Consider the following 10,168-nt stretch of genomic DNA (forward strand, 5'->3'; position numbering starts at 1 on the left):
CTTCCAATCGTTGGGAATTCTGGGCCGAAACTGCCTAATATCCTATCCTTGTTTGATTTGGCTCAACATGCAATTGCCTGACGTTTGTTTATGGATCTTGACCTGCTTAAGTGGCCCATTGGCATGCTTCGCCCATATAATACTTGTGTTGAGTTGTTCTTGTCTGACGGCTGACGCGGCCAAAATTAATCTAGAGAAAGAAGCAGAGCGAAGAACCCGGAATCTCTAGTCTGTGAAGGTTGTTGGGCCTTGGTGGCACAAGGCCAGATTTTGTTTAGAATTAGTCCTGTTCATGGGCTGACACTGTCTTGGTTATCTATATCTGTAATATCTAATCTATATCTATATTTTTCTAATATTAAAGAGTCAAAATTTCGGTATTAAATTTTGTCCGGCCTCCTCCGCATTCTTACACCATCCGCTCTAATCCTCAAGTTCATACCGTTCTGCACTCGTGATATAACCTAAAGCCCCTGCTTCGATGTGATGAATTCCCTTACGAAATTCAATAGGAAAAATCAAATAAATACAGTAAGCCAATAAATTAAATACAAATACGAACCATGCAATTTTCCGAACCATCGGAGTCTAGATCAAGGCACAAGAGGAGTAGAGAACCAAATCAAGATCATCACGAGTTAGATCGATACCAACTAGAAATTACATACCAAATCAAGACTATCATATACAAACCAGATCGAGACCAAATGCATAGCAAATCAAGGCCACCAACCATGTAGCAAAAAAAAAATTTTTGAGCACAAACACCCACGGCCTCAGCCGACGTCGCCTGCAACAGTCACGGCGCGGGCGCACCAGTCCTGCGAGGTTGCCGGTCTGTCTCCAATAGTTGGTCTATACGAACATCTAAGCTCTGGTTTGGCAGGGGTGACCAGTGAAGCCATTTTTTTTTTCTTCAGCTTCACGAACAGTTTCACCGGTGGAGCTGAAGCGGTTTTGGTAAATCGTTTGGCAAAATGACTTCCCTGTGAGAGCATATTTTTAGGGCCCTAAAGGAGAAGCCGGGAGAAACCACTTTTTTTTTTTGGCTCTATCTCACCCCTGAAGCTATTTTACTTTACCCCGTTTGATAGAAAACGGCTCCAAACGGCTCCCGAAGCCGGTGGAGAAGCCCTGCCAAACGGGGCCTAAATCTAAAATAAATAATAGGAGATTCAAAATCGGTCCCTAACAGAGTATCTATATGGGAGATTTATTTTGGATTGTCTGAGATACACAACTCAAATATGAGTATTGTATAAAGGATTTTCTTTTGGGTCCTGTTGTTGGAGATGATGTCGAATACGTATTGAACCCTTTGACTGTAGCGCTACTTAAACGTTGAATGTATTTTGTATTTTAGGTGTTGTTGTTGGAGATATTCTCATGACCTGGTTGTTGCGTCCCTAGGCCCGCTGCTCCCGCAAACATAGATGTTTGGGCCCCGTTCGCTTCGCTGAAAAAATAAACAAAAATATTATTTTAACTAAAAAAACAAATTGAAAAAGATAGGTTATAACCAGCGAATAGGGCCTGTGTCGCTGCATCGTCAGCATGAGCGAGCTCCGCCGCGCGCTGCCCTGCCCACGCTGGACCTGAGGAGCGGCCATGCTCGCCGGTCACAGCCATGAAGCCTTCCATCGGCACAGCGGGAACCCCGCAAGCCCGTAAAGCACGAAGAAAGCAAGAATTCGCGGTAGGTTTTAATTTCTCATGCAGAAATTAGTTCAATTTTACAAAAAAAAAATGCAGAAACATATAATTTTTTCCGTGTTCCAAACAAACCCTAATAATACATTCAGTTATCATATCACTGTAGATTTTGTGAGCAAACCCCAACGTGCCAAGAGGAGGTGGCCCCACCTGCAGAGTCACATCAAGCGTTTGCGAGGTGGGGCCATTCCTAACCAGTTAACCACGGGATATTACGACTTACGAGGCACCCGCATTCCCCCGCACCGCGTCGTCTTCTTCCTTCCGCGTGGAGCGGAGTCGAATTGAAAACGGAAGTTACCGACCGCGCAGGTCGGAAACGTCAATTCCAATTCACCCGACACTGTAGACACACCGGCTCTGCTGCACGCGAGAATCCGAGGAGCGCTGCTGAGCTAAGCGCTCCTGCCCTTCGGATCCGGAAGTTGGAGGAGGGCGCGGAGGCGAGGCTTGCAAGGTCTCCCCTGCTGGCCGGCAGCGGGGTTGGACGGCGATGGCGCACGAGCGGGGCGCCGCCGCATCCACCCACGCCGCAGCTCCAACCTCCGAGGAAGACGCGCTGTGAGTCTGCTACCTGTGAACCCTAAGGTCTTAGTAGGCATGCCACCGGACGCTGCGACTGTGCATTTGGTGACCTTTGATCTGAAGCCCGCGGCAAATGGCAGCGCAATTTTGGTCCAGGTCGTTGATGATTAGGATTTTCATGATGTTTGGTTTTTGTGGGGGTCGGGATCGGAAGTTTGGTGTCTCGCTGGGGCTTGGCGTGTTGATGCCGCATGGTCCCGAGATTTGAGCTGCGGGATTCCATACGAGTGTGGTGAATGCGAGAACAGAGTTGACATGGGATCAGAGCGGCCTGCTTGTGAGATTTGCGGTTATTACTAGGATGAGTGGTGGCTGCTTGTGTTATCTGTACTACAGTATTTGGGATGATCGGCTGAGTTCTGTCAGGTTAACTTCGTAATGTGAAAGAAGGCAGGGGATTAATGTTCTAGCTGCAAGCATGCTGCGATTTGGTTGTTTGGTGTTTCATTTTTGAAAATCTTGTAGGATTATGGCCGTTTTATTCAATTCATACACATAACCTCTAGTTTGACTGAAGCATAGTTCCTGAAAGGGGTGAAGGCATCGACCCTGACTTGGGAATGTCGTCCCGGCCCTGTTACACAGGGTCATTTTCGACCGTGCCATGTAAAAACCTCTCACAAGTAGCGTACCACGTTCCTTGAACCAGGAACTTTGTGACTATAGACTGAAGTTCTATACTAACACATTTATTTGCTAAATTGGCGTTAAAGCAGATGGGCAAGTTAATTTTGAAGCATGTGAAATTCTTCTGTTCTCTAGGTTTATTGATTTACTACATGAAGCACCCCTGTCGGGTCACCGGGAACCTAGAAGCATAGTCGGTGGGACCTTGTACTGTATCTTATTGGTAAGTGGAAGTTTCTTACCCGTGCTATATCGTGCTAACAGAAGATCATCTCAGATAAATAATTCTGTTTCGTGAGTTATACAGAAGAACCAAAACACTGTGCAATTTGTCATCTCCATGTGGCTGTTGTTGGATATTGACAAGACATTGCTTTACTCCTATATTCAGTTTATATGATAGCTGCATTTTATTTATCTTTCTATAGGTAGGTTTTGCTGCTGTTGCCATTTCAGCTCCATGGATATTTCTCTTCGCGCCAGATATGATCTCTCCATTGCTATGCAGCTCCAATGCTATCCTTCTCAGTTCTTACAGGTTTTCTTTTTCTGTACCTGCTTCCTTTGGGTATTCTATCAACTATTTATTTGTTTCACATTATGTTTCTGGCTGTGAAGAATGGTTCACATGAAATTCAATGCAGGAATTTTTCAACAATATTGGGTTCACCAGGTCAGGAAAGTGAGATTGCAGGTATTACCACTCAAAAGGGTGTTTGATTTTGTTTTGTTTCAATCATATCTCATGCAATGGAGTCAATGCATTAGTTGTAATAATTGATTTTATCAGATTTAGTATATGCATTTTGGTGAAGAATATATTTTCAAATTAATTAATGTGTTCTACTTTTACATGCAGGGTTATTACGATTTTAGCCAGAAACTGAAGCGTATTGCTCGACTTCCGTTTGCTACTATTGCTTGTGGTGAGAATCACCAACAAATCTATGTGACGCTCTAGTGCTAGCATTTATCATTATTTTCTTTTGCTTATTACAAACAGCAGTCACTTTGTGAACAGCCACTTCCTTTTTGTTGATAAGGTATTAGGATGATCTTCTTCAGTATTCATTTTTCACTTTATTGCTTTTATCCCTGGAGAACATAATATGAATTATGTGTATATGGTGTGTTTCTATGTTTTATCTAGCTGTCGCTCAATAAAGAACATGTTAGGATAACAAATTTATTCTAGAACAGACAATGTATTCATTTCTGTTTTTGATTTTCACTCTTGTTACCTGGCAATCAAAATGGCCACTGGTAAGTGGTAATGGTCTCTATTTTTTTTGCAGGGACTGCTTTGATGCTCTTAATCATGGTCTGGCAACCTCTTTTACAAATACTATCAGTTTCACTGCTTCTAAGGTGCACCTTGCTATCTTATATAGCTTTACTAAATTTTTGAATTTGTCTATGCATTGCTCTATAAATAGGAGTGGACATATTCGTCAAGGGAAGGAAATAGAGAATGCATTTTGATTTCTTAAGATAATGTTCTAGTACCTCTATTTTTATTGTTTGTATTGTGAAGTTTCAGTTAATTTCGACGATGCTCTTTGTAAGCTTATATGCTTGTGACTGTTCACATAAGCCATATTTAGACCTGTGATGTGTATGCAACATAAACCTTACAAGGAAACTGGAGGCAAAGTGCTTATGGCTTGGGATCTTCATCTAGGCAGATAATGGGTTCCCATTTTGCTTATCTCCTATAATCTGTCCCTGCTCTACCTTTTAGTCGGTAGGTTGGATTGTTGGATAAACTCAACAACAGAACCTTCTGATGATAGTATGTTTACATTAGCTTGCACGCAACACATGGGAATCTGTGTATGTCTAGAACATTGCAGTTAAAACCTTCTTTTCATATAATGCAGGATTGCCATCGTAGTTGAAGTCACGTGTGCTGGATGTTTTATGGGCTTATACATATGTGAGTGGAGTTCTTAATTATCTTTATATTCAAGAATACACGGGGGCTTAATTTTTCAGTTGCACGTACTGTTATATATCTGATTTGTGTATGTTGCCCTTAAAATGCACGCTTCAAATCCCAGAAGATTTTGTAACATCTGTGGCATGTGTCTGCTTGTTTCCTTTTGCAGGGCACATCCACAAATACAACTCATTGGATGGGCAGCCTGATATTTTGCGGTCATTATATTCTGCACTCCAGCCATCTAGTACTTTGGAAGATCGAAGGTACGATTGCATTAGACAGAAGATATGCTGAGTTTTTCATGCTATCCGACAAGTTTCTATATTTGAACATTTGAGAAATGCCAAACTTACTCTTGTCTCAGCACACCCAAGGAATGCTTTATTTGTGCACTTTGTGGCTTATTTTCTAACAGTTGGAAAATGCTAGTATTGAACCTGCATAGCCATATATCCATTAGAATTATTTGGAAATGGTTTTCAACTCATGTCTAAAAGATATGACTCCAAAGTATCACAGCCATAAACATGTATTGTTGAATAGTTCTCTTTCTCTTAACATACTGCCACCGCCACGGAGATTGGCTAGCTGATGTATTTTTTCTCTCTCTAGATATCATGATGCCCGTCTTTCTGATCAGCAGATGGCGTTACTTCAGTACCAAAGGGAGAATATTCATTATCTGAGTGAGGAGGTAAATGGAAGTTTCATGCAGAATAGTTGATAGGAGCCCCGCCAAATTTCTATTTCACTTATTTCTGTAAGAATAACTTTACAAGAGTATTTGTACTACATGCATTTAAATTTGATTTCTTACATTGCAAAAACATTATTTAGGCATGCAAATTAACTAGTAGTCGAGGCATGACAAGTACATAATTAAGTCTTAGGATTTTATGGATAGGACAGGCATGATGTGATGATGAAGGCTGTGATAGTCAAATATACTAATAAACTTAAGGTCACATTCGTTATGTACAGCATCTCTATAATACATAAGAGTGCAGCTTTCGTAATATTTCTTTTCTAGAGGAAGGGAATAAGCCCGGTTTTGTATATTAAACCACAATAAACTATACAGGGAGAGGTTAATAGACAGAAATTAATGAAGGGTTTGTTTTGAAGCTAACAGGGAAGGTCTTGCAGATTCTTTTACTCTATGAGCTTGTAGGAGAGTGATATTGATAAAACTGTTGTTTCGGGACGTGTAGCTTGGCTGCTTGTTCTAAAAAGATTAGGCCCTGTTCGTTTCTCTGAAATTTGGCTTATGCTGATTTGTTGTGAGAGGAAGACACTGTTCGTTGGCTGAAAAGTACTGCTAATGAAAATCTTCATGAAGAGATTTTAAGTATTGCTTTGCCTTCTCCATCATGCTGAATCCTTTATTCCTTTGTTGATTAACAATTTGTTTCTTTTCTTGCAAGGTCCTCCGCTTGCAAGAATGCTTAAGCAAATACCAGAGAACTGCTGGAACCACTCCTCAGGTTCTGTTTCTGTGCATTGCGCAATGATGTTGCGTGCTGTATCTCATTGACTAGTAGTCTGATGGTTCCAGATTTAGACAGAACTCCCTAACTGTTTCAGATTGTGGCTTTTCTTTTAATCTTCAGGTTGATCTTGCCCATCTTTTAGCAACTCGTGATCAAGAACTTCGAGCACTCACTGCTGAGGTAACTATGTTTATTGAATTATTATTACTATATTATACATTCCTCAGAAAGTATAACTTACATGGATAGTTGGATACCTTGCGTACCTAGTGGTTTGGGATGTAATGCTATATTACTATCATAAGCCAGGCTGCCATCATATGTAAATTAGTAAGGGAGCTCCTCTAGAAGAGTTGTCTCTGCCTACTTTGTACTTCTTGCAGTAACTACTTACAGTAGTTTTAGCTACTAAGTGATCTGCTTCTTGCAGATGTAACATATGTGCCTGTTGACGTGCTTGGGTTAGTTCTTTATAGTGTGAAAAGTTGAACCGAGCTTGCATTAGATGACTAGACAGAGTGAGAATGTAAAAAAAAACTGAAATTGTTGATAGAAGTCAGTCAGTAATTCCATACTGACCGTGCAGATGGATCAAGTGCACTCTGAACTTCAACTTGCCCGTGGTTTGATCGATGAGAAGGACTCAGAGATCCAGCGTATCCGTCTGAGCAACAACCAGGTATGTTGTTTAGCAATCAAGGGTCTACCATAGAGTGCTGACAGATTGGGTTTATCTCGCATTTGCTTGAAAGCACTGATTACTTTACCATAAACACGTTCAATGCAGTATGTTGAAGAAAATGATAGGCTCAGAGCTATTCTCGGTGAATGGAGTGCTCGAGCCGCAAAGGTACTCTTGGTGCAGTGCTACTGTGTATTTATGACATTTGTCCTTGTTCTCGTTATCATATCTTTGAGTATGTTTAACAGCTTGAACGTGCGCTGGAGGCAGAGCGGGTGTCAAACATCGAATTGCGGAAAAACATTGCAAAGTTTAGAGGTCATTTGTACAAAGAGCAGGAGGCCTGATTTCTCCGTGTTTGAGGAACATGTACATCTTCGGTGTATTATAGCTGGTTCCAGATTTTTACCTAAGACAATTGACTAAAGGCAGTCATCTCGGGGAATACTAGAACTCCAGACGATCGGCACAAATTTTGGATAGAAGAGCATCTCGGTCTGGATCCATTCGGACTGAGATTGATTACGAGATTGGCACATGATTGTTCGATGATGCATATGCATCTAGTGGTTTGCAGACTGCGTAGTTTGATGTACATATGTTCGTAGGTTTGATCATGTAGAGTATGGTATTCCTGTACGGTATTCCTGTGGTTAAAGGCTGCTCTATTCGCTTGCTCGTATATGATTATGGATTATAAGCTGGAACATTATTTTTTTTCTTACATTAAACCAGCCAACAATAAATAATCCACGTGTTTATGACGAAACGAACAGGCCGTGATTATCATGAACATGGTAGTGTCTGCTAGTCTGGTTCGCAGCAGACCAGCAGAGTTTGCAGGCTCTGGTCATTCTTGAAGCTCTGCTCCAGGTAGGATTTTGCGTACGAAGAGGCAGCTAGGAAAGAAACTGAGAACCGAGCGAAGCTCGGGCGGAAGGCCCCGTGGTTGGTTTCTTGGTGGCCGGAGTTTGAGCCACGGCCCCCCGTGGCTGTGAATTTTTGGTTTCTCACAGGAGGTTGCCCCTAATAAATTTCACTGCCTCTTATGCGTAGCTATAGAGAGAATATGACGCGCCCGTTGTCTACGGAGTCATGGTTGAATCCGGTGATCTCACAAAGGACGCGATCTTATGATCTAGGCGCAGTTGACACGCCCGTCGTCTACGGAGCTATGGTTGGATCCAGTGATCTCACAAAGGACGTGATCTTATGATCTGGGTGTAGTTGTATGTTTATTTGTGTATGTATGGTGTTAGTGTGGCGTGCATGTGTGGGGTTGGTATAAGTCTGCACATACTACAGCTGTATCCAGATGAAAAGCCTTAAAAAAAAAAGCTAGGAAAGAATCTTACGCGAACAACAAGATCACCCCTCCAAGCAACAGAGTTCATCTCACGTACTACTTAGTACGCAATGGTAAGCTCTCCCGTCGGGAGGCCATCCGCCCGTGTTGGAATGCCAGTTTGATCGGTCGGGTGTGGCACCGGGAGTTTTCCCTAAAAAATAAATTGCAAGGCCTGGACTAACATGTGGAGCCACAATAGTAGTGCGACTTACCTGTCGCTTGAGGAGCCCTTGGGACTGTCAATACTCAGAAGGACGCGTGCTGTGTGTATAGTTTGTAGGTGTAGTGTACACTGTAGGGTGCGCGTCTGTGTGCTTGCGAGTGTGTGAGAGTGAGCGTTCAGATACTACGGCTGTCGCTTAGTAGTCTAGGGCCTTGTTTAGATCGAAAGTTGTACCATTTTCGTTTTATTTGGCAAATATTGTCTAATCGTGGACTAACTAGGCTCAAAAGATTCATCTCGTGATTTTTCAATTAAACTGTGTAATTAGTTATTTTTTTACCTATATTTAATACTCTATGTAAACGTTCAAAAATGATGTGATAGAGAGAGTGAAAAAACTTAGAATTTTGATGAAAACTAAACCAGGCCTAGGCTAAAAAAAGTATTACGTAATGCACTGAATGAACCTACACCCACTGACACACATAGACTGAATGAACCTACACCCACTGACCCACATAGTCACAGACCCGGTTGGGTCACCCGTTTCAAGCCTCATGGGCTACTCGCGCCTGAACCCAGTTGTCGCCATAGTTTTTTTTTTTTTTTGGATTTGCTTGCTTTTTCTACAATAATGCTATGAAACGGCCGTCGGTCCATCTGGGCGGACCGCTCCGCGCTCGCTCCCTCTGCCTGCTTGTACGAGAGAACGTATGTTGCTTCCTGCACCTGCTCCTCAACTCGGCCTACACCGACTCCCCGCCGCCCACCCCGACAGGTCCGCCGCCACGTGAGCCGCTCCCTATCCCCGCACCCCCCGCGCACTGCGCCGCTGTCCTCATTGCTCTTCACAGGGCATCCTCTCCGACCTCGCCGAGATCGACGGCTCCTTTTGACCGCCGTGTGTGGCCAGGCGGTCAAGAGAGGGGGTCGTCGTTGGACGGGCCCAAGCCAAGCACAGGCGCAGCAGGTCCGCTGCTAGGCCATGCCACCATCCGCGGCCGTCAGCTAGCCAAAAATCGGTTGTTCCCTGCTCTGCTCTACGTCGTCCGGAAGAAGAACGATAGGGTGAAAAACGCATGTTGTAAGCGTATGTTTCAAGTGTTTCGGTAGGTATGTGTAAGTATTTAATGCGGATGTTATAAAAGTAGATTAAGATGTTATATATGTTGCAATGGTTGTATACGTATGTTGCAACCTTCTGTTCTCAATGTTTTATTTGTTTCTTCATATGCATGTTGCAAGTGTGTTTATTTGGATGTTGCACGTGTTTCACATATATGTTGCAAGTGTTTTATTTTGATGTTGCATATGTTTTACAATGGTTTCAAGTGTTTCAGATGCATGTTTCAAGTGTTTCATCTGTTTTCAGACGTGTGTTGCATCTAGATGTTTCAAAAGTAGATCGGGTGTTGCATCTCCGTCCTCGCTTTTCGTTGTCTTGCCTCGGTGTCTCCTCCTCCCAGTGCCGGCTGGGCATCCAACGCCCCCCTCTTCTCGATGCCACTGACGTTCGGACTGATGCGGGCCCCATGTGGGTGTGGGAAATAGCGTGGGAAACATACTGCAGACGTGGGCGTCCGCCCGTCCGTCTGGACGCTAGCAAAGCATGTTTTTC

At 43.0% G+C, this 10,168-nt stretch overlaps 1 protein-coding gene across 1 annotated transcript; it reads left to right on the forward strand.

The window, feature by feature from the left end:
• Window positions 1-1,949: 1,949 nt before the first annotated feature.
• LOC136478193 (protein FIP1-like) lies at window positions 1,950-7,758 on the forward strand. The gene is given in 15 exon segments (XM_066476546.1): window positions 1,950-2,274; window positions 3,061-3,148; window positions 3,354-3,452; window positions 3,454-3,463; window positions 3,570-3,619; window positions 3,785-3,851; window positions 4,221-4,293; window positions 4,806-4,861; window positions 5,034-5,130; window positions 5,480-5,561; window positions 6,292-6,351; window positions 6,478-6,537; window positions 6,944-7,036; window positions 7,145-7,207; window positions 7,288-7,758. Coding segments are annotated over 15 exon segments (1,065 nt in total). The 5' UTR covers window positions 1,950-2,206; the 3' UTR covers window positions 7,387-7,758.
• The last annotated feature ends 2,410 nt before the right edge of the window (window positions 7,759-10,168 follow it).

This window comes from Miscanthus floridulus, chromosome 8 (genome assembly GCF_019320115.1).
Source record: "Miscanthus floridulus cultivar M001 chromosome 8, ASM1932011v1, whole genome shotgun sequence".
Taxonomy (NCBI): Eukaryota; Viridiplantae; Streptophyta; class Magnoliopsida; order Poales; family Poaceae; genus Miscanthus; species Miscanthus floridulus.